At 39.1% G+C, this 25,740-nt stretch overlaps 1 protein-coding gene across 1 annotated transcript; it reads left to right on the top strand.

Annotated features, from left to right (window-relative positions):
• Positions 1-1,794: 1,794 nt before the first annotated feature.
• Positions 1,795-3,942, top strand: LOC141326546 (uncharacterized). Its single transcript, XM_073835280.1, has 2 exons — positions 1,795-1,930; positions 2,402-3,942. Exons 1-2 carry the CDS (start codon positions 1,852-1,854, stop codon positions 3,073-3,075), a joined length of 753 nt encoding a protein of 250 aa, XP_073691381.1. The 5' UTR covers positions 1,795-1,851; the 3' UTR covers positions 3,076-3,942.
• The last annotated feature ends 21,798 nt before the right edge of the window (positions 3,943-25,740 follow it).

Raw genomic sequence — 25,740 nt, 5'->3', positions numbered from 1 at the left:
CAGGCTTAAAGTAGGCTCCCAGGGCATCGAGTATGGCCTTCGGATTTTTAGCTTGTGCCTCGGTCAATACAATATTGTGACTGTAGATGTGCCGACATTCGTTGCCCATAAGGCGACGTAGTGCGGCCGCTCTCACTTCTTCGGATTTCTCAGTTAATCCTGTCGCTAGTTCATAGTCCTCGAATTCCGCTCTGAAAATATCCCAATTCTTTGATATATCCCCGGACATCCGCATGCCCTCGGGTGCTGGAATGCTGTTCATGGACATATTCAGAGTTTAGTGCACTTCTGACACCATGTTTGTGTTCTATGCAATAAACAGGCAGGAGCTGATCTAAACTGTGTCTTTATTGATGGCAATCTCAACATCAACTGCCGGTGAACCAGCACAACAGTGTCACCACCGGATACAGGTCACATACGGTATTACACCGTGTAACAATTGCTACAAAAAAATAATAATAATAATTATATATATATGTATGAGGTGATATATATATTTGTGGTCCATGGTCACAAATGAAATCAGCATTTGTAGTTACTAATTTACAGCCACATATTTAAAAGTTTGAAGAGAGGCAAGTGGGAAAAATGAACAATATCACTTCCGGAAAATGTCTCAATAGAATTGCAGTGTATTTTGGAAGGCGAGAAAGCACATACTAACTGGGTGGAAGGTGACTTTAGAGACACTGTAAAGTATATGGTTTGTATGTATGATTAGTTGCAGTTTAGCCTAGTCTATAACATTACTTATAAATATTTTGAGGTTTTTATCATTTTATGATTTATATTTCTTGTGAAAGTGGATTACGTTGCAGGACATGATAAAACTGAAAGCCTATATCAATACAAAAAGGTGTGTAAAATACAAAATTGTATTTTAATGTCTAGCAAATTTATTATTTTTGCAAAGGTTAGAAAGTTTATAAAATAATACTAAATCAATTTGAAATATTTTTTTGCAATAGCTTGTGGTTTCTTTCTTTTTGAACACATTTCACTACCAATTAAACTTAGAATACAGCTGACATATGTGTGGTATGTATATATGTTTTCTGCATATACAATGTATTTGTGGCCAACACAGGACTTTTATTTTGTTTTAGCGATGTGACGCCATAAGACTGCGCTCCTGTGTTTGTGGTTCGGCTGAAGAGAGGTTGGTGTTTTTAAGAGTTTAAAGTGTTTAAATCTCTAGAAATCGTTAAGGCAGTGCAATCGTTTTTTACAAGCGGTGTAAAATGAATTGGTAATCATTCATTGTAACGTTGCAGTGTTTCATCAAACATTTGATATTTAAAATAATAATAATAATAATGTGTGTGAGGAAAACCTAGCTGCACGTGATTAACAAACACGGTGCTTTTCATTTCGCTACCTATATTGGCAATAAGTTTACAGTAAACACGAATTCAGTCACTGGTTAGTAGTGATGAGAAACGAAGCTTTTTGAAAGTCCGAGTCAATTGAATCAATTGCTTTCAAAATGATTCAGTGATTCGAATCGCTCAAAACAGTGTGAATGCATTTAAAACGACAAACTCAAAGCTGTCACAGTTCTCACGAAAGTGGAATCTATTGAATGTAATCTAGAATTTATTACATGCCAAATATACAACCGAAAATACCTTTTTAATACTTCTAACAGAAATATGTATTTATTTTTGGGCTATTTGGATCATTTAAGACCATTAACTTTTACTCTAATCGACTTCCTCTGATTGAGATACACACAGAGATTTAGTTTGGATTTATATTTCTCTCTGTTAATTATTCTTATTTCAAATCTCCAGACACACAGAAAATCTCATGTGAAGCATCTGAGATCCACGTGACACTATTATAAAGATGGCGTTTATTAAAGAGGAAAATGAAGGCATAAGGATTGCAGAAGTATTCAGTCTGAAACAAAAAGAGGAACAAACAGGTTGGTTTTTCTTATGAAAGCTGAGATCAGTCATTTGATCCTTATTAAAATGTATGTCTACAGAAATAAATTGTATTTTTGAAGAATGTCATAATAGTGTCCTATTTAAAGCAGTTTTATTTGACAATTTAATACAAAATATATTGTGTAACATTTAAAAACAATGTAAACCATTAATTTTTAGCATTTAATTATGCTTATTTTTCATAACCAAAAAGATGAGCCATCAATTTTTAATGGCATGGTGAAAATGTATTCTAGTAATACAGTCAAAACGATATTGACTATCAAAACTTTTCAATTTGCTTGGCCAGGTTTCAGCCATTGCATGTTGTACTCATCTTTTAAACCATGACATGACTTATAGAGAATATATTGCACTTTAGTGATATTTCTATGTCTAATGTGCAGTAATCACAGCAGTAGTACACATTATATACAAATACGAATATTTTTGTTGTATTTTTTTAGAATCTGTTGATGGCACCAAAGATGATAGAGATGGAATAAGAAGACGACAGAATGAAAGAAGTTTGAAGAAAAGTGTTAATAAAAGGAGAAGAATGATGGGACAACCGTATGTTGGGATAAGCAGGAATGAACAAGTTAACATGGAGCCCCGAGTGATGGGACCAAGATGTCAGTCAGCTGGATGTGTGAAGTCCTCCAAGCATCACTGCGGTACAATTGAAGAAGCAGACAGAGAGAAGATTTTTAAATGTTTCTGGGAGAACATGAACTGGGAAGAGAAGAAAACGTATGTGCGTGGTTTGGTGGATGTAATGCCAGTAATGAGGAGAAGGGGCTGTGAAAATTCAAGAAGGGTGTCTACTCTTATTTACTTCTTAAAAGTTGATGGACAGAGAAGAAGGGTGTGTAAAAGTTTCTTTTTGGCAACACTGGGAATAGGGGATTGGTGTGCTCTTAACTGGGTGCAAGACACAGGAAACACACCACAGAATACAGCAGCAAACCTCAGACGTGAGGATCGTGAGTTCATGAAGAGTTTTCTGCAGGATCTCCCAAAGGTGGCTTTCTGCTACTGTGGGTCATTAACATCAAAACAGTACCTGGAGCCTGTCTTCCAGTCCATGACTAGCCTGTATAAAGTCTACCATCATGCTGCGGAGGAAAAGATGCTGTGACCCTTCTCAAGGCAAGTGTTCTCAGAAGAATTTAAAGAGCAGAACCTGGGTCTTTACCATCCGAAGAAGGACAGATGTAAAACTTGCAGTTCCTTAAAGACTGGTAACTTGCCAGATGATGAGTGGCAGCTCCACTTTCCTAAAAAGGAAGAGGCCTGTGTGTTAAACGTGGAGGACAAAAATGATCTACGTGTCAAGCTTGAAATCAAAAGTGAATGGTGATAAAGTATTCTTCTGGTTCTGAAAAGACTGATAAATTTTTAATTTAGATTTTAATATTTGTGGTCTTGTCTTCATACGGCATATGCCTGTGTGTGCTGCTTTCTGTTTGGCTTTTATGCCTTATATGCAGGTTGATTTTGTATTATAACAGTCATCCCAATATTCTTACCTGGTAAGAACTCTAGAAGCTGCATTTTGGACTAATTGTAGCTTATTTATTAAAGATGCATTACAATAGTCCAGTCTAGAGGTCATGAATGTGTGACCTAGCTTTTCTGTTTCATAAACATGGCATATTCTGCACCTTGGAACTGTTTCTAAAGTGGAAGAAGGCTGTTTTTGTGACGTGAAATCCATTTTCGAAAGTCGAAAGTTTTACTGTCGAGAAAGAAGTAACAGTACATCTGTCTAGATGCAAATTATATTATAAAAGCTGCTGTGCACAGGTTTTTAGCCAAATAAGTCATATTTCTCTTATCTGAATTTCATATGAGAATTTTTTTTATCTGTAACACAGTTTTAATTCAGATCATTTAGAAATGCTGCAAAATTTTGATTTTCCAATTCGTTATATTTTGTGTGGATTGCTCCTGAATACTTGCCTTTAAAATCAGCCCTTGTGAGTATAAAAACTGTCGATCACCATTTGGCCAGTTATTTTTTATACACTCTAACCATCACACTAAACGAAGACTAAGTGAGATCATTAAGTCAGAAAACATGTAATTTAATTAAATAAATTGTATCAGAGTGAAGTGTGTTACTGTGTTCATTTAGACGGTTGTTCAATGTGTAAATTATCCATCGTTTTCAGTGTGTCAAAACGTAAATACTGCTGCACACAAACTCTTGGATATCTCTGAATGAGTTTGAGATGCTTATAACCAGTGTTGGGGAAAAGTTACTTTTAAAAGTAATGCATTACCATTTTGCATTACTCCCTAAAATGTAACTAATTACATTACTTGGGTACTTCTTATGGAAAGTAATGCATTACATTAGATTTGCATTTTTAAATCTAGACAGGGCTTGCTTCTTTTTTTTATATATATAAAAAATTCTATGTTTGGCAAATGTTAAAGCACTTTCACACCAAAAGTGAAGTGGATTCACCTCAGACTGGAAAAAAGTACCTTCATGCAGGAGAAGATCACTCTTCAGCAATAAAAAATCATGAAGCACAAATGTTAGTTTATCTAAAGTTATTTTTGCTTATTCATGTGGCTGAAATCATGGAAGGTCAGCAGCAAAGACACTGGTTAATAAAATGGGATTAAATACATTAAGGTTATTTGTGTTCTTTAACATATTCAATTATTGGAAGTTTGCATCATATTCTGAGTCATATTTTTACTGTTTTTATTCATTTTGAATCTGTTTTTGTGAGTGAGATGAATTAATGCATGTTCACATTTGTGACCCTGGACCACAAAACCAGTCATAAGGTTAAATTTGACAAAACTGAGATTTATACATCATATGAAAGCTCAATAAATAAGCTTTCTATTGATGTATGGTTTGTTAGGATCGGACAATATTTGACTGAGATACATCTATTTGAAATCAGAAATCTGAGGATGCAAAAAAATCTAAAAGACTGAGAAAATCACCTTTAAAGTTGTCCAAATTAGGTTCTTAACAATGCATATTACAAATCAAAAATTACATTTTGATATGTTTACAGTAGGAATTTTACAAAAAATCTTCATGGAACATGAACTTTACTTAATTTCTCAATGATTTTTGGCATAAAATAAAAATAAAAAAATTTGACCCATGCAATGTATTTTTGGCTATTGCTACAAACAAACCCCAGCGACTTAAGACTGGTTTTGTGGTCCAGGGTCACATTTAGTCTTGAACTACAGTAACATAATGTTTACTCCCAATTTCCCGACAGGAGACTTGTCAATGAATAAATGGGAGGGAAAGTAACTGGAATTACTTATTTGAAAAAGAAACTCAGATAGTTATTCAGAAATTCAAAAGTAATGCATTACTTTACTAGTTACTTGAAAAAAGTAATCTGATTCTGATAATCTGAATAATGTGTTACCCCAGCACTGCTTATAACACACTCCAAATAAGACTTTTTTTTGTCCATAGATATGTTGACTAGAAACAGGACAAAATACTAAGATATTCTTAAATCAAGATGCATTTACTAAATAAGCAAAAAGATTTCAGATATTTAGGCCTGGTTTCACAGACAGGGTTTAGCTTAATCCAGGACTAGGATTTAGTTAAATTAAGATATTTAAGCAGCTTTTGCAAAAATGCCTTAGAAGAAAACGTTACTGGTGTGGATCTTGAGACAGAACAATGGAACTGACATATTTTAAGATATGTCAGAGCAATATGTAAATCAATGCGTGTCATAAATTATACATTTATTAGGCAGAATATTAGCAAAAGGAGTTTTCTCCGTTATCTTGTACATGATGTAAGCGTGCTCCGGCCCAAAAAATAATCGGTTTCTCGATTCCTAGGCATTGGGAATTGAGAGTCGATTCCGAAGTTTAGAATCGATCCCATCAATGGGAATCGACGACTCATTCAGAGACGTTTTCAGTTTACTTTACTAGCAAAAGTGAGTTAACTTTACTTGCAAATTTAAGTTAACCTGACTTGCAAAATGAATGATGTACATACAAAGACAACTCTTGTTTGATCTACGTGATAAAATGATGCAAAAAGTTGCCTTACTATTTCTCAGTAGATAAAACACAATATGTTTTTGTTATGGTGAGCAACTTAAATCTAGTACTGTACGTGATCTGTATGTTGGTCAATCTGTCCAATTTAAAAATGGACATTTTGGTCTCATGGTGCTGTAGAAAAAAATGACATAACAAAAAGAGGGTGAATTCCCTGGTACAAATTGTGACAGTTTCACGAGAGGAAAGGTGAAACACAATCAAGAGTTCACAAGTCACCAAAATTTACATTTTATTGCAAATTCACACAAAACTCATATCATACATGTACTGCCACTGAACTGGGCAATAACTGGGTGTACTGTACTCAATACATTACTCAATTCATTACAGATTTGTTTAGTGGATTCTTAATAATCAATTCATCTTTAAAACAACACATTTGGGCTTCAGGAAACATTTTACCATCAAAAACTAAGTAATTGACAAAAGACAGATTGTGAAACAATGAATATTATTTTTAGTTTCAGCTCTAATACTGTATACTCTGCAACAATGCTCATATTATTCAAACAACATCTGGTATTAATTATTCAACTTAACAAAAGGGCTTGTTTAACAATAGTTCAAGATGTATTGTAATATTTTAGTGTATTTCATGTCACGGGACATACAATATATATACCAAAGACACTTTGATAAGAAAATAGGACCGTAAACTCCATTATACTGACAACATTGAAACACCTGAGATGCCAGCGGCAGACGCGCCATAAGACAATGCCAATGACCCAACACACAACTCATGGGATTTGCATCCTATTACTTTCTGGTTCTTCTAATGTAAAGTAGGGTGGCTGAAAAGTGCAAAACACATTTACATTCGAAAAAACACCAACAAATTTGAAAACAAGATTACATTTCAGGAAACAGATATATACATTTTTGGAAACACATTTACATTTGAAGAAACAAATATATATTTTCGGAAAGAAATGTACATTTTAGGAAACAAATTTACATTTTAAGAAAAAAATATACATTTCCGGAAACAAGTTTACATTTTTAGAAACAAATTAAAATTTTAGGAAACAAATTTGACTGACTAACTGACTTCCAGAGAGTAGCAGAACTACTAATTATTTATTTGAACTACTAAATGAGGTCACATCACATTCGGTCTTTAGGACGTTCCCTATCCGTGTGGAACCGGCTTTTTGTTAATTTGTTTCAGGATTTGTATCTGTGTTTTGCCTCTTGTAGAGTTGTTTCCGAAAATGTAAACTTGTTTAATAAAATGTTAATTTTTTTCTGAAAATGTAAACTTGTTTCCGAAAATGTATATTAGTTTCTTAAAATATAAATTTGTTTCCTAAAATGTTAATTTGTTTCTGAAAATGTAAATTTGTTTCTTAAAATGTAAATGTGTTTCCAAAAATGTATTCTGTTTCCTGAAATGTAATTTTGTTTTGAAATTTGTTAATCTGTTTTGCACTTCTCAGCCACTGTAGTAAAGGGAACTTTTCCAAAGATGTCTACAAAACAAACAGCAGACAACTGATGGAATTTACACCACATAACATATTTTTAGCATATTCAAGCTTCAAAGCATAAAAATGTAAACTGAAGAAGCATGGTGGAAAACCTGAGAAGATGCAATGTAAAACAGACAACTGTAAACTTTGACAAGAGGGCACTTAAAATGTCTAGCAATGTCTTTATGGCTTTTATGCATGTAAACTGACCTTGAGATCATGAACTTTGGAGGACACCTTTTGGTTGACATCCTCCAGCTCTAGGAAGATCTTCTGAAAAACCTCAAAGGTGTATTTCAGTTTGTTAGGGTACCTTAGTTCCAAGGCATAGATAAGGCCCATCAGGTAGGTACAAGCATGTGCCACATCAGGGATGCCAAAAAGGAACTCTGCTCCCTCTATGGCTATTCCAGCTTGTTTGGGGAGATCTTCATCTCTGGCTTTGCTGACCACGAAGATGTTGAGGACTTGTGTAGTAAGGGCCTCTTGGACAGTTGCAGCATCATCAACATCAAAAACCTGTAAAATATTCCAGAAAGAATAAAACCCCCTTGTATACCATGTGAATGAGTCACTCTCTTACTCCCCACATGGGAGATCAGACTGGTGGCTTTGGTAGTTTGTAGCTTCATAAGAATGTCTACGGGTATCACAGATTGAAACTTAATGCAATTGAAGGCCATGTTAACTACATTTAAGACCTATTGGCTAAACTTTTCCATTCAATTTGATTTCAAAAACTGTTTGATTTCATTTGAGCAGTTTTCTTTACCTTGTAGTCCTTGATTAGCTCCTCTGTCTTCTCGCCAATTATACATATTAAAATATGTATAAAGAATTAAATGAGAAAAATAGGTAACACTTTACAATACGTGTGCACAAATGTGCATTAATTTATGTTTAATTAATGCACAGATAATCACGATTTAATGTATAATTAATGAAGAAATAAACAATTTATTAATCATTACTACATCAGCAACTAATGAACATTCTGTATGATTTATAGATTAAGTAATCAATAAATTGTTATTAGTTAAATGTGTCATAATGTATTAATTTCCTAATAACCACTTTTATTAACTAATAGTGTAAATTCATGTATTAATTACCAAAATGGGTTCAAGTCATGTATTTCAACTTGCAGTTCTGTGCCTCAATAAGTAAAGTCATAACATAATGATATCTTTAGAAATCATTAGCTAATGATTAATTAAAGCAGACAAATGGAAGTTTAAATGCATGGTTTCAACACATTAAGGCACATGACTGATTAATTATATATCATAACCACAATGACATATTACTTAACAATTAGTTAATAGTTTTGTGCCTCAGTAAGTAAAGTCATAACATAATGATATCTTTGCAAATCATTAGCTAATGATTAATTAAAACAGACAACTGGAAGTTGTGGTAACTAACAGATGAATTTACATTAGTTAATGAAAAAAGTTATTAGGGAATTCATACATTATGGCACAATTAACTAATAACAATTTATTGATTACTTAATCTATGAATCATACAGAATGGTCATTAGGTGCTGATGTAGTAATTATTAATAAATTGTTTAGTTCTTCATTAATTATACATTAACTTGTGATTATCTGTGCACTAATAAAGCATGAATTAATGCTTATTTGTGCACACGTTGTCACGTATCTGGTCTATCTCATCATGAACTCTTGCACACACATTCTGGACTGCAATCCCCATAAGCCACTGAACCAATCACTGCACACAGCTGCTCCTCGTTTCCCACTGAACTGATTGCTGCATACACCTGTTTCACATTTACCCACATGCATTTAAGCCACTCACACACACAGCCACCTTGGGAAGTCTTATCGTTCCATATGGTCGTAATTCTAAGCGTTTCTCTCTGTGTTGGATTATCTGTGTATGACTCTGGACTGTGTACCCCGTTGACGATTCCTGCTTCCTGCCATTGCGACCATTACCTGTCTATTGAACTGTTTCCCGGATTACCTACGTTGTTCCTGTTTTCTGGTGATTATTCTGACCTGTTGACGATTCTAAATAAACGCTGCAAATGGATCCGCACGTCTCTGACTCTCCTTGTGACAGAAGACTTCGCCACTACAAGGATCCAGCAGTGAGTATGGTGTCATCCAGTTCCAGCACGAACCCCATGGTACAGATCATGCTGCTCAAGCAGGGTGAGCGGACAATCGAGGATTTTGTTATGGACTTCATTGAATTGGCAAATCTGTCGTCGATGGATGAGACGTGCCTCATGATTTTTTTTCGTGGAGGACTCTCAGAGCCATTGGCTTCCCACATGCCAAATTTTGAACCTGACTGGACTCTGCGTTACTACATGGATCTGGCTCTTTTGTTGTGTGGCTCTCCGTTTACGGTGGGTGAGGTAGAACCACAGCACAAAATGGCTGCCACGCCAGAGTCTGCAAGCAAGATGGCTGCCACGCCAGAGTCTGCAAGCAAGATGGCTGCCACGCCAGAGTCTGCAAGCAAGATGGCTGCCACGCCAGAGTCTGCAAGCAAGATGGCTACCGTCAAATCAGAGTCTCCACCACCAGAGCACCCTCCAGTGACTGCGCCGCCAGAGCGCCCTCCAGTGACCGCTCGCTCAGAGCCTGCTCTTCCAGAGTCTCCGCTGGAGACGCCCAGCCCTCCTGAATCTCCGCTGGGGTCGTCCAGTTCTCCAGAGCCCGCTCCTCAAGAGCGTCGTCCAGAGCCCGCTTCACAAGAGCGTCGTCCAGAGCCCGCTTCACAAGAGCGTCGTCCAGAGCCCGCTTCACAAGAGCGTCGTCCAGAGCCCGCTTCACAAGAGCGTCGTCCAGAGCCCGCTCCTCAAGACAGCCTTCCAGAGCCTCCGCTGGTTCAGCCCAGTCTTCCAGAGCCTCCGCTGGTCCCGACCGGCCTTCCAGAGTCTCCGCTGGTTCCACCCGGCCTTCCAGAGTCTCCGCTGGTTCCATCCAGTAGTCCTGAGATTCCTGTCTGCCCGGTTCTGGTCACGGAGGCCATGCATGGACTGTGTGGATTCCCACCCACCCTCCCTGCTGCTCCAGTCCCGCCACCTCTGTCTCCTGACAGTCCCTCTGCTCACCCACATCCCACCTTCGGTGCAGAGGACTTGCCGTGGGACTGCCAGTCGCCATCGGTGTCCAGACTGAAGGATCCCTCACCATCACCTCCAGTCTCAGAGTCCTGGACTCCACCTCGGCCCTCCGACCCTGCGGCTCCACCCCGGCTCTGTGCTCCCTCGTCTCCGTTGTCGGCCGTCGGCCCACCAGCTCCTCCGGGCTCCATCGTCTCTCCGGCTCCGCCCCGGTCAGTCGTCGCCCCACCTTCGCCTCTGGACTCTACTCCTCCGGCTGCGCCTCGTCACTCCGTCCTGCCGGCTCTGTGGACCTCCTCCCTCCCGTGGGCACAGCCTCCATCCTCTGTCACTCCGGCTCCGCTGCGTACCTCCGGACCTCCATCTCCGCCGGGGTCGCCAGAGCCTTGGGTTCCGCCTTGGTCCTCCGGATCCTCTGTGTCGCCCAGGACCATCGACTCTCCAGTTTCGCCTCGGGCTCCACTGGCTCCACCTCCGTCGGTCGGCCCCAGGCAGGAGCCAACCCTTCCCCCATCATGGCTTCTCCCTCCGTCGGCTCCGCCTCAGTTCATGGTTCCAGTACCCCTACATGGACCTGGCCCTCCATCCCTCCCCCTGTTCCGCCTCCGCTCCACCACCCTCCAGGTTGTATTAGGTGGTTAGAGCGTCTGGAAGCCGCTCCTTGGGGAGGGGCTCTGTCATGTATCTGGTCTGTCTTCTCATCATGAACTCTTGCACACACATTCTGGACTGCAATCCCCATAAGCCACTGCACACAGCTGCTCCTCGTTTCCCACTGAACTGATTGCTGCATACACCTGTTTCACATTTACCCACATGCATTTAAGCCACTCACACACACAGCCACCTTGGGAAGTCTTATCGTTCCATATGGTCGTAATTCTAAGCGTTTTTCTCTGTGTTGGATTATCTGTGTATGACTCTGGACTGTGTACCCCGTTGACGATTCCTGCTTCCTGCCATTGCGACCATTACCTGTCTATTGAACTGTTTCCCGGATTACCTACGTTGTTCCTGTTTTCTGGTGATTATTCTGACCTGTTGACGATTCTAAATAAACGCTGCAAATGGATCCGCACGTCTCTGACTCTCCTTGTGACACACGTATTGTAAAGTGTTACCGAAAAATATTATTTTACAAATATTTACAAATTATTTTATTTTTCCAAAATGCATTCATTCTTTCATTTATTCTTTCATGTATTTATGACAATGTTTATGTCCACAATTGTTTATTTCATTTAATATTTACTTAATTTCATACTTATTTATGCATTATGTCTACATTTATTTAATGTCTGACTCATTTACTAAGACATTAATTTATTTAGACCTTTCTTTGTCAGCAAGGGAGAGGCCACAGTGTGACCCACCAAAAAATGTTTTGTTTTTGTTTTGTTTGTATCAAAAGTGCTAAGATAAAGACTGCGTAGCTGCCACTTTTCTTTCTCTCACAAACCTTCATGCAAAACTTTATTTTAGCTTTTTAGAACAAAATGTGTCTTATAGCCAGTTGAGTGTGCTGACTGAAAACTAGCCTCCACGTGTTGCTGTAAGGTAACCTGAGACAAATTGTAGGAATAACTGAAAATGTAAAGCATGTGAATGATAATGCTAAACTCACTCCTGAAGAGGATTCCAGCATTTCGTCACCTTAGAATTATAAGGTTCTATCTGCATTCTGAGCACTTTCGAGATATTGAGCTTCAAAGTTTTTGCGTTCCATAGACTTCTGTAGATAGAACCATTTTTGTTTTCTAAAAAAAAGGCCCCAAATGTACATAGCGTACGAAAGAAACATCAAATATTGTAAATAAGTTGTCACAGAATAAGAATATGTGAATAACTCAATTTTGACAAAAATGTCAGATAGAACCTTATAATTCTAAGGTGACGATTTTTTTCTACCCCTTTCAAAACAACCCCTTTTCAAAAATGTGGGGCATCTGGCATCTGCCCAGCTAACAAAGTAATGTTCTGAGAACGTTGTGGGAACGTGATTTAAAAATGTTCTAGAAACGTGGAAATGTCCAGTTTGTTTGACATTGCTGGAACATTACCTTAAGGTTAGCATAACGTTCCTGCAATGTTCTTTCCACCTCAATTTACTATTAATACAACGTTCAAAGAACGTTTATTAGTAACGTTCTAAAAGCGTTAAATTGTCCATTTTTTATGTTAGCACAACATTGTCTTAAGGTTAGAATAACGATCCTGCAACGTTCATTCCACCTCAATTTCACTATTAATACACTGTTCAAAGAACTTTGATTTGTAATGTTCTAAAAACATTAAAAACTGTTCCTTTTTTAATGATAGTACAACATTATTTTAAGGTTAGCATAACTTTCCTTTAACGTTCTTTCCACCTCGATTTGACTATTAATACAACGGTTAGAGAACATTTATTTGGAACATTCCAAAAACATTAAAATGCCCACATTCTTTAAAATTTATTTATGGATAGAATAATGTCCCTGAACCATTCTTTGAACTTTATTTTTTATTAACACTACAACCATTCTACTTGTAGACTTGACAAACTTAACAGTGGGAATTACAAAAATTATTAGTATAAATAGTACACTTGAAAGAAAAATGATATTATAAAAACTTGAAACGAAAACAACGACAACAAATATTCACATTAACACTGAAGCTTGTACTGGTAACTCAGTCTAATTTAAGCTTAAAATGAAAATATTAGGGTTGTGGTGGTACCGCCAAACCAAGTCCAGGTCCAGTCTCTTCATGCTCGGTCTGTAAAATCAACAGATTGACTTATGTTACTAATGGTGATATATTATATCATAAGCATTCAATAATAAATAGTGCAGCCACTCTCCAAAAGTTAACCCTTAAAGTGTATATTGCAGGTTAGAGACTCCAGTGAATTGATGTATTGAAAAATAATGTAGGAACTAGATTTTCTTTAAAATATACTTCAAAATACGCTATTAAGGCTTCTGGAGTCGTTTTTGTGAGAGAATTTTACTTCCGCATCTGAAAAAATGCCAAACCGGCAGTGACGTAACGAGAGGGAGAGCGATCAATGTAAACCATAGGAAAACAATGGATCGCAATGACTGTTCGGACACAGAGAACATTTAAAATGTTTATTTACAATAGTATGACGAACCACAGACACAAATAAGAGCCGGTTATGTGGCCAAGAGAGAAGGGACATGCCAGGATTAAACAGAACAATGGTCAGAGGAGACAAATTAAGTTGTGGTGTGAGGAGAACAGGGCAGGTGTCTGTGAGAGATCAGTGTTAGCTGACGATATCTAATCGGGAAAAATCATAGCATTGGTCATCTAGAAGTATTGATTCTACTTACCAGTAACACAAACGAATAATCGTTGATCAAGTGTGTCATACTCGTTAATATCCGACGCAAACGTTACGTGATATAGCGGGTTTTTATTACCGCGCGCGAGAGAGATAAACACCTTTTTGTTTTATTATATGCTTATATGGAAAATGCCCCCAAACTTGATGTGCTGTCTCTGACTCTGCACCCAGGCTTTGAGGCCTGCTGTCTGAAATCAAAATAGGTTCTACATATAGCTTATATACATTTCAGGCAGGATCATAGACATCTCCAGGCCAGCAGACATGAGTAAGTTTATGGTAGAGATCATTTATTACTCTGAGCTAAATACTTGTGCGTACAAATAAACAGTAAAATGTAATCTCAATTACAGTTTGACAATATTTAGGTCACAAATACATATAAAGTAAAACTTTTTGATGCCATTGGTATAAGACAATTAATATTGACAGCATACAGTCAAGTTGTGCACGCTGGTATTCATCAGGAAGCCCTTACCTGCATGTGTTGTGTCAGCTATTAGACAGGTTACAGAGGAAGGATTACTTTATTAAGGTTTTGAATGGCCCCATTTTGGTGACAATTAATACAAAATAATCACAATCACAAATTGTCATACTGTATAAAGTTTTTATTGAAGTTTACAACATATATATCAAGCAGATCTGCATTTATGGCTAATTCAATTAATTTAAATTTATACAGCAATAAATCATAAATATTATTTCATATTATTTCACAACACTACAACTGTTAATATATATGTACCAAACATATACCACTAAAAGAAAGTGTGGGTATCACACTAATGTGTTATATTATAATATATTATATTATATTAGAGGTGGTTAATAACAGCTGGCCTCCACTGCTTCAGATCTTCACACATCCTCATGTCTTGCAATGTCTCCCAAAGGCCTAAAAACACACATGACAAAAAACCACAAATTAGCTGTGCAAACAGTGAGACTAAGATGTAACTAGACTTGATGATTATAATATTAAAAAAACTGAGGTTAACTGACCAGTTATGCCTTCTCATACGGTACCATTAATTATATTCCTAATGCTTACAAGCTAGCTACAGTCAGGGTTCGAAATTAACTTTTTTGATCACCAGCCAAAGTGGCTGGTAATTTTCTGAAGTTACCAGCCAATCAGAATTTCCATTAGACAAATTTTTACTTGGTGAAAATTAGGGGTGCAACGGTTTTAAAAAAATTACAAGTAAATAAATACGAATAATCTATCTAACTCGAAGCAAAATAAATACAATAGAGTAAAGATGCAATAAAATAAACTGATTTTTCGGGGGTTTTTTTTAAGTAGGTCTAACATTAGTTTTTAGGTACAGAAACTATGCCGGGGCCCACCTCCTTCTCGGGTCAATTATTCAAAGGCCCCCTATGCCTGACATTTCCTCTAAAGGTGTTTATTTTTATTTTAAACTTTTTTTATTAACCAAAACATTTGTTTTGCCTTTTTATTCTTCTAATGCATGTTATAAAAAAAACTCAAACAAACAAACTTTAAATTAAAACTATACTTTTGAATTTAAAAGAAAACCCTCTGCTCAGTTCTAACTTTTTAACATATATACAGATTTAAATCTCCTGAATTCTTTAATTAAGAGATTCTTTACAACTTCAGAGTATTTTTTAAGCATTTAAGCATTCATTATAAAACACTCACAGGACAATCATTTTGACAACTACGAAAATACTTTAAAATTTCACGCAAAAGTACTATGGATCAGAGCCCCGAAAGCATGAATAGTTTGTGAATCAATAGCGGACTTATGCGTGCCTAGACTCCGATATACAAGAGTGTCACACATTACGCGCGAGTTTGTTAGTACTATTACTCTGATCGTACCTTTACATTAGCGCGATCGAGGGTTTGTTTCATGCAGCCAAGAGATGAAGTAGACACCTGTTTTCCCGCGGGGGTATAGGTTACTTTTATGCAGGTTTTTGCGGGCGTGAGTGGGGCAAAACATAAATGTGACCTGCCAGCGGCGGCTCCTGCCAGCCAGTTGAAGATTGAACCCCTATTGCCACTTTCTTTGATAGTCAGAGGACATGTTTAGCAAATCTGAAATTACAAAATACTTTTAATGCACTTATTGAAGACAGCCATGCTCAAATTAATTTACAGATTTCAGTGAATTATTCCTGAGCTCCTCCTACAGGTTTAACATATCAGTCTTTCATTGCATTTATTTTCAGAAATAAACTTTCAGAATGCTACATCTGTTATGAAGCAGACAGGACAACAAGGTAAGTATAAGTGCAGGTAATGTTTATTTTAAAAGCAGCAGTGCCGGAGGTGAGAAGAGATCCTGAGATGGTCAGTATGACTTGGGGGGAAGGTTTTAGAGCCGGGCTGAGACGTGAAGTGAGTAACTGATCCTTTTCTTTTCAGGTGGCGAGACGGGTGGATTCCAAGAACGACTGACGGAGGAATTCTGAAGAGTCCGTGAATCTACAAACCTCCGCTGACGTGGAAGTCAGCTTACGGCCACACACGACTGACGACTGGAACTGGGAAGACACAGAAGACTGGAACTTTGGGAATACTGGAACGAGACAGAGTTTAGGTAAGTACAATCAGGTAAGTTCTTTCAGATAGTGAGACTCGTAGAGAGACACTAGAAGTCCGCTTTCGCTAGAACGAGCCCGGACCCTGAGTGGTGTGTGGAGAGTGGCTTTTGTGTGAGGAGGATGATTGAGGACAGGTGCGCGGTTGATTGGTTCCAGGTGACGGTGATCTGTGATGAGCTGAGTGAGGACTGACTGATACGTGACATATGGCCCCCCTCCCGGAACGGCGCGTCCTCGCGCCGAAATGGATACACCAGCGGAGGGAGGGTGGGGGTTCAGGAGGCGGGTGTGGAGCAGGTGACGAACGGGAGCTGGACATGTGATCTGGAACGTGAGACCAGGGTGGAGTGGAGGGAGGAAGGAGCCAGAGTGCAGTCAGGGGTAGGAGGAGCCGGATGGTGGTCCAGAGCCCAGCCAGGATGACACCCCAGGGCGGAGTCGAGGGAGGGAGGAGCCATGGTGGAGAACTGGCCCACGACACCCTGGGGACGAGCGACGGCGACGAAACCTCTGGAGAAGGTGAGCCAGGAGCAGCCGAGCAGACGGAGAGCCAGGGTGACACCGCAGGTCTGGAGGGCCAAGGTGACGCAGCAGGCTCAGGGGACCGAGGCAGAGCTGGGGCTCCGGAAGACCGCAGTGACACCGGAGCGACAGAGGACATAGGCGGAGCTGGAGGGAAGGAGGAGCCTGACGGAGCCGGAGGGACGGAATGACCAGGTGAAGCCGAAGGAGTGGAGTCCTTAGGCGACGGATGGTCAACGACTGACCAAGGCGGAGCCGGAGAGACGAGGGAGCCCGGTGGAGCTGGTGGGATGATGGGCCACGGTGGAGATGAGGGAGCCAGGAGCCAAGGCGGAGCCGAAGGGTCGGAGGACCGAGGTGGAGTCCAGGACTCGGAGGATGTAGGCAGGGACTGGGGAACGACCCGCCTTGGCGCAGCTGGAGCCTGGATGTCCCACGATGGAACCACACTCCTAGGTGGCGCTGCCTGAGGGTGAGCTGTGGGACAGACGGGCGGCAGCGGAGACAGGGCTGGAGGACTGGCTGGCTTGCGTGGAGGCGGGAGAGGGAGGCTGGGTGGGAACTTCGGAAACCTTGGAGCATTTGACGGAACCAGCGGAGATTCTGGAGAACTGGACGAGACCGGAGAAGACTCTGGATGCCTGGACGGAACCATCGGAGACTCTGGAAGACTGGATGAGACTGGCGGAGATTCTGGACGGCTGGGCGGAACCAGCGGGGACTCAGGACGGCTGGGCGGAACCAGCGGGGACTCAGGACGGCTGGGCGGGACCAGCGGGGACTCAGGACGGCTGGGCGGAACCAGCGGGGACTCAGGAGGGTAGGAAATTATTTCTCCAAACCAGTCTATTAAATCTGCTTCAAATATCTCCAATAATTCTTCAAAGTATCCTCCACAGCGCAGTTTCAGCTCACCCTCAGGGTTAGGAGTGTGGGCGGGGCTTTCCTCCAAGCCCTCGATCTCCACGAGTACTCCTACGGTGACGCTAGCCGGCTCACACACCTGGTCAGTCGCGACGTCCTCTGTCGCTTTAAATGCGGCAGTTCTTGGCGCTGCGGCTGCGGCGGGCTCTGGCTGGTGCTCCATGCTGTAGGGTGATAGCTGCTGGCTGGGCTCTGGATCGGGGTTGCACATGCTGCTTACTGTTGTTGGTCCGGGCTTCCTGTTATGAAGCAGACAGGACAACAAGGTAAGTATAAGTGCAGGTAATGTTTATTTTAAAAGCAGCAGTGCCGGAGGTGAGAAGAGATCCTGAGATGGTCAGTATGACTTGGGGGGAAGGTTTTAGAGCCGGGCTGAGACGTGAAGTGAGTAACTGATCCTTTTCTTTTCAGGTGGCGAGACGGGTGGATTCCAAGAACGACTGACGGAGGAATTCTGAAGAGTCCGTGAATCCACAAACCTCCGCTGACGTGGAAGTCAGCTTACGGCCACACACGACTGACGACTGGAACTGGGAAGACACAGAAGACTGGAACTTTGGGAATACTGGAACGAGACAGAGTTTAGGTAAGTACAATCAGGTAAGTTCTTTCAGATAGTGAGACTCGTAGAGAGACACTAGAAGTCCGCTTTCGCTAGAACGAGCCCGGACCCTGAGTGGTGTGTGGAGAGTGGCTTTTGTGTGAGGAGGATGATTGAGGACAGGTGCGCGGTTGATTGGTTCCAGGTGACGGTGATCTTTGATGAGCTGAGTGAGGACTGACTGATACGTGACAACATCTGAGTAGTACTTTTTAATTTAATCTTTAAACATGTTTAATCAACCGATGTGCTCTTATGTGCTGCATGTCATTGATATCAAAGTACATATATACATTTAACCTTTTATAGCTTGCCTAATAATAAATAAATAATAAATGTATATATATATATATGTGTGTGTGTGTGTGTGTGTGTCAATGCATATAGTATCCTGAATATATAATTTTTAATATATCTCATACAAGTCATTAACACAAACACACTTTAACATTCTGTGATAACGCTTACACATAAAACAACAAATTGAGAAAATTTAAAAATATTCGAAAGCTGGCTACTTCAACTTTTAATTTTCATAAACTTTTTATTTTGCCACAGATGAGTTTCTTTTTAGGGTTAAAAAAGGCCCTAGCATTAAACATTACCTTTTAGCATACTAGCTAACTTTAGCCCAACTTAATTTAACTTGACAGTGTGCTTATACTTGCTTTTGGTTCCTCCGAGTAAAACAAGTAAAAATAAAATACATTAATAAAATACCTCAAAATGTACTTACCCATTGATGAATTTTTAATGATTTGTAAACTCAAAAAAACTCTCTCCTCGTGTACGTTACGGCTCACTCCTCTTCTTCTGATGTTTTTGGCGATTTTGCCAAACCAGCATAAAAAGATGCATTACCGCCACCTATTGATCTGGAAAATTGAGTATACAAACTGTCATATCGCGAGATAATCTGCTATAGAGATACCATATCGCGAGATTTGTAACAACATCTTGGCAGCAGGTTTTGCATCCAGCTCAGACTTTAAATTGTGACTTTATGAATAACTTATGTATATAGCCTATATATATTTAATCATTAAAAACGAAACAATTAAATCATATTGTAATGTATGGGAATAATGGGTAAATGCAGTGATTTCACACTTAACTACAAGCAATTTGTGAACAGAATTTGACATAAAACAAGATGTAAAACAAATGGGAGTTTTTTAAATAAAGATTTCCGTGCTGGTTTGCATGGGTCTTACTAAACGTTTAAAGGACGTCAGTGGACGTCTATTAACAACCTCTTAAGAAACTAATTTGGGCACTAAAATTAATTACTGTAGTATGCCAATGTGAATTTAAGCACAATTGCTTTTGCATATTTCATAAGGATTTTATAGAGGTTGACGATGGACTATAAATGCACGTGTAAAAGACGTCACCTGCTGGACGTCCTTTCACAACTGGGTTTATTTTGAACTACACTCAGCTAAAAGTCAAAGTAACAACTTTACATGCAACCACATATAATTGTAGACATGTACAAATGCATCTGAATGCATTTTTAAGAAATATTTTGTGTTAAATTTTTTTGCATATTTTGTCGTCCTACCGCGACTATTTTTGGCCAGGGACAGGACGTCGCTGTCGGACCAATGTTTGCTGGGCCCCTACTTTCCATCCATGTTTTAAATGCGCATCCTTAAAAGCGCGCAGTTTTCTAACGTAGCATATTTACTTTAACTTATTAGGTATCAATGGAATGACGTTTGTTTGATAAAAATGCGTCCCCCCTAATTCTACACCCCTGGAAATGATAGTAGATGAAATTTACTCATTTCGTAGTGAAAATTGTTTCTTTTTTCCATCCAGTTGTACGTGCTGCTTTGAGAAACAACGTCTCACCACCATAAACAACCATGCAACATTATCTGGAAATCAGAAACCAGTTTATTCAAATAAAAATTATAATTTATAGAAGTATTACTTTTTTGATTTATTATTCCGCAAACAGCGCTTTATTTTATTATTTTATTTTATTTATTTATTTTTGTTTGTTTGTTTTTTCGGTTTCAAAATCGATCAAGATCAACAAGGAGTGGAGTGGAAAGGAGGGGTGGGGCGCGAATGCCCCCACCCTCGGCCCTGCTGCGCTTCATGCCGCTGCATCTAAACATTCGAAAAAAGCCATGGCAACACAGCGTTGTGGGTCTTTGTGACGTCACAGTCGTTTAAAGGCCAGTGGAACTGCAGTCGGGTTGCGGTGCAGTTCCAATTTGTCACTGGTAGAGATCAGTCGATTTTTGCTAGAATTTAGTAGGCTACTTCAGCTCGAATTGTCTTATATCACTTGATTGGTAGAATTTCGTTCGAGCTGTGACAAATTCAGTTGATAAAAGTTTTCGCTAGAACATCAGAAAGAAATCTAGACCAATGGAACCGTGCACGTCTCGCAACTGCAGAGCAGAGCAAGCTGCTGCATGTGCATCACCTGTTCCAGAGAAAGTAGGAAAGGCGAAAAAGATGGAGAGGTTTTTTAAACGGGTATTTACTCCTAAATCTAAGTGAACCTCCAATGCAGCAGAACAGGACCAGTGCAGAGATGCTGCTGTTGCTGCAGGTGTCTCACCAGGGCCTGAGGAGAACCCAGGCCCAGTAAAAAAGAAAAATAAGTTTAAGAGGTTCTGCAAATGGGCTTTTTCACGTAAATCTAAGAAAAACACCACAGGAGCCCAACAGAACAACATAGAGCCTTCGGAGCACTTCCATCACTTCCATGTACAGCTGTGTGTCTTCCCTCACTTCCGCTGTGCAGGAAGACATTCCTGAAGCTGAACAGCAAAGCGACACTACATCAGTGTGCAGCTGGTACAGCTGTGTATCATCCCTCACAGCTAATGAGGACGCTGAGCCATCTGTGAGCCAGGAGAACAGTAGAGTTTCGCCATCGGACAACATTGTCTGGAATGCAGAGACTGAAAAGATCCATTTAGATTTAAAAGGAAAGACAGGTCAGTTTATTGACACAAACCCCAACCACTGACTCCTTAGATGTGCTAAAATTAGGCCTACCTCAGTTTGAATATTTTTTTCTGGACATTGTGCCTCATTTAGTGATCATTTTGTATTTGTATGCACAAAAGAACTTCCCATGTCTGTCTATTTCACAATATTTGTGACCCTGGACCACAAAACCAGTCTTAAGTAGCACGGGTACATTAGTAGCAATAGGCAAAAATACACTGTATGGGTCAAAATTATCACATTTTCTTTTATGCCAAAATTATTAGGATATCAAGATTATGTTCCATTAAGATATTTTATAAATGTCCTACTTGAAAACTTAATTTTTGATTAGTAATATGCATTACTAAGAACTTAATTTTGACTACTGAAAAAGTTTTTTTTTTTAATATATATATATATATATATATATATATATATTTAGATTTTTATTTTTGCACCCTTTGATTCCTTTGATCCATATCTTGGCCAAATATTGTCCTATCTTAACAAACCATACAACAATGGAAAGCTTTCTAATGATCTATAAATCTCAACATCTAAAAAAAACTGACCCTTATGACTGTTTTTGTGGTCCAGGGTCATGTTTCCAGGTCAATTTGCTCTTAGTCTCATTCTAATGTTAATGTATTTGGTTCATTCTAAATGAGCGACTGCGTGTCTGAGGTTTGTCATTTGCATCAAAACTCCATATAAGTGAATTCTGCTTTTCATTTATAGCCTTTCATCACTCTCTAAGGATGCAGAAAGGTATTTAAGCATAAAAAACAAAAACAAATATAGCTGTAAGCAGCAATTAATGCTTTAAAGCATTTAAGCACATATAAAAAAGACATTGCATATTATTAGCAAGCCTGTAATGACCTAAATCAATGCCTAAAAAGCATTTTTGGCAAATACAGGTAATAGTACCATAGAAATATGATGTTTTTTAATGTTTATGACTTTTGTAACAGAAGCTGTCTAAAATCCGTCACATGTGCGCTCCAGGTTTTGTAAAGTTTAGAGTTTCCATTTAGGTTTTATAGGCTATTGAGTATATTTGGACAGGCCCCATTTTCTAAACGGCCCCATTATTGCTTTCCAAAACGGTCCTTAATATGATACGAAGAGTATGTGTGAAAAAATGTGCAAATACAACCCCCCTAAAAATGACCCCTAAAAAAAGGTTTTTGTGAACAAATCCAAAAATCCTTTTTTGTTCTAATGAAAAGTGAATATATTTAGGTTGTGGGATGCACCATAATAATCTGTCTTTAATCAAAAGTTTTGATGGTTTACACTGTAAATTTACCATCTACTTTTTTTTTTTTTTACAGATAACATCTTCCAGCATTATGAAGCTGGTATAAAGCTGGGTCATGGATCTTTTGGAGACGTCTATGAAGCGATCCGGTTGTCCGATTCACAAAAGGTTTGTTTCTTTACTTGCAAATAAAATGATTTAGCATTCTTTTACATCAAGGTTCATGACTGGAATTATGTTGCACAGATAATTAACTGTACCTTGTTATCACAAAAAAAAGAATAATAAAAATAAATCTTTTTTTCTCTTTGTGAACAGGTGGCACTCAAAATTGTGGAAAAGAAGGGCGTACGAAAAATCAAGATTGTAAGTAGGCTGCTTCTGTGTTTGTCTTTGCTTTCTCACTCTCAGTTTCTATTTCCAGTTCAATTTGTTAGGGGTTCAAGCGTGTACTGCTGAAACCCTATTCTAATTGTTAGAATAGTCACGGATCAGCAATCTCGACGTAAAACTGATCGTAACTCGCAGAAGCTTGAAACTTGAAGGGATGGTAGTACTCACATTGCCTACAACATCACCAAAGCTCACCCCAATTGGCCTGACAGGGGCGCTACAGCGATCAAAAGTATGAAATCGCTATTAACTCCTAAAGCATCAGTCGCAGGCGAAATTTTTGGGTATTTTGGAATTTTACTAAACCTACTTTAGCAAACTAGTCTAGGGTTTTCACCTGATCGGAACCAAACCAGTGCTCTGAAGAGCAAATATCTATAATTATAAAATAAAATTAAAAAAAGTTGAACTTCTGACTCACCGTCGCAATGGGATGCCAACACTTATGTAAGAGCTCAATCTGAGTTTGCAGGACAAAAATTGCAGAGCTTGACCACTTGGTGGTGCTGTAAGAGGGGAAAAAAAACATAAAAATGGCTATACCTACGCAACCATTTGTCCTATCAACATGAAAATCGCTGCGCACAGTCTTGGGTCCCAAGTGGCACAAGTTTCTATAAGGGAAAAAACATTGGCCTAATTAAACAATTGAGCCTTCGCAAACAGCTTGATTGACAAGCAATTTGACCAATGATTAGTGATGCTCCGATTGATCGGCAACCGATCATGATCGGCCGATATTGGCTAAAAATAGCTTGATCGGCGAACCCCAAAAGCGCCGATCAAAAAAGCCAATCACTTGACGTAAATTACTTGCACAACTTTTTCACACGTGCCTGCACGGCGCACAGGTAAACAACAGTAGAGCGGAGCTTACCAGTGGCAACATGCAACATGAAATTCTTTATTAGTTTTGTAAGGGTAGTCTTGTTATTGGGCATGTGACTAAGTTGTGCGTGTACAGAGCGCTGACTGTAGTTTTGCCGGAGAAGTAAAAGTATACTTTCGGTTTCATTCTGAGTGGTGAATGTGCGTGCTTGAATGTAAATGAATGTATCTTTCTATACCCGTCATATTGCAATAATGTTACCGCTGTATGTCTGATTGTTGTCATCAGTTCATGTTGTAGTTCAGTCCATATAGAATGAGGAGAAATGGTGCGCGTGTAATTCACGTGCGTATGTTTAGCGCCATTTTATCGCATCGTAATTCTAATGAACGCATATAGTTACTGAGGTGAATGTTTATGTTTCCTATGTACAGACAGATTCTGATATATCATATTTAATTCAGCCTAAACCACATTTTACTACCTTTATCCTAATGACTGCAATGCTGGATAATATAATCCTTACACCATCTTAAAAAGCAGCTACAAATAACAAGCAAAGAACATTTACAATATCAAAGGACATAGCCTAGTCTAGTGCGAGGTGCACTTTAATATAAATAAATCTCTTCCCCATGCGCCGCGTTAAGGCGACGTGGCCACTCTATGCGTTTGTTTATATCACGACAAGTTTCTGAAGCATCCTAGAACCGACTCTCTGCACTGCATCGCTAAAGTTAGCCGCCTTTTTGACGGATAATATTAATAATCGTCTTGCTATCGTCAAACCCTGGTGAAAAAAACAGCATATGCTGCTTAGGTATGTTTTGGTGCTGGGATGCTGGTTTTAGCTGGTTTATGCTGGTCCTTTGCTGGTTTATGCTGGTTCTTTGGCTGGTTAATGCTGGTCCTTGACCAGCAACATGACCAGCATAAATCAGCAAAGGACCAGCATGTTTTTTTCAGCAGGGAAGGCATCAGCAACTTAACCCTAACTTGGTGGTTCTTCAAGATCTTGACTGTAGCCTATTTCTAGAGGTTTTTTTTCTTCAATATAGTTAATTTAGAGTTAGTTTCATTTCTACAAATGGTGCAAACTCTGCTAGATTATAGATCAAAGATTCCCATTCCCCTGCCATTCTGTGATCGGCAGTGATCGGCAATCGGCAGATCATGATCTTGGTGATCGGTAATCGGTGATCGGCCCCAAAAATGCTGATCGGAGCATCTCTACCAATGATAATGCCAAACAGGAGAGTAGATTAATACAAAATTGTGTGTATTGACGTCTTTTCGCGGTCGAAATAAAACACATTCTTATGTTCATTCATGTTTATTTTGTGCTTTAAATAAAAAAGAAAAGACGATCGGTTTGTGCGTCGATTGATCTAGTAGGGAAATACAGTAATCTGCCAACACATATTAAAGAGCCACAAAATGGTATTTATTGTTTGAATTTATCTATAAATGTTTCTAAAATAATTGTTTTGTCAAGTGACCTGCTCTGTCTTGTCTTAGTTTCCTCTTTGTTCCGTGGTGTATTTTTCACTGCGTGAGAACATGATGTGTAGTGTGAAAGCAGCATTTGTTTGTAAGGAGAGGGATTACAAAATGTTGTTGTACTAATTCGGATAGATCTCCTAATCATCATGTTACTTGTCCCTCTCCTGTAGAACTATTTTATGGAATCCTTGCCAGTAGAGGTCGCTGTGATGA

Source organism: Garra rufa, chromosome 2, assembly GCF_049309525.1.
Source record: "Garra rufa chromosome 2, GarRuf1.0, whole genome shotgun sequence".
Lineage (NCBI taxonomy): Eukaryota > Metazoa > Chordata > Actinopteri > Cypriniformes > Cyprinidae > Garra > Garra rufa.
This window is presented reverse-complemented; position numbering and strand designations above follow the sequence as displayed.

Coding starts and splice junctions, on each gene's coding strand:
- LOC141326546 (XM_073835280.1), top strand. CDS start 1,852: ATGGCGTTTATTAAAGAGGAAAATGAAGGCATAAGGATTGCAGAAGTA. Junction 1,931..2,401: donor ACAAAAAGAGGAACAAACAG/GTTGGTTTTTCT, acceptor GTATTTTTTTAG/AATCTGTTGATGGCACCAAA.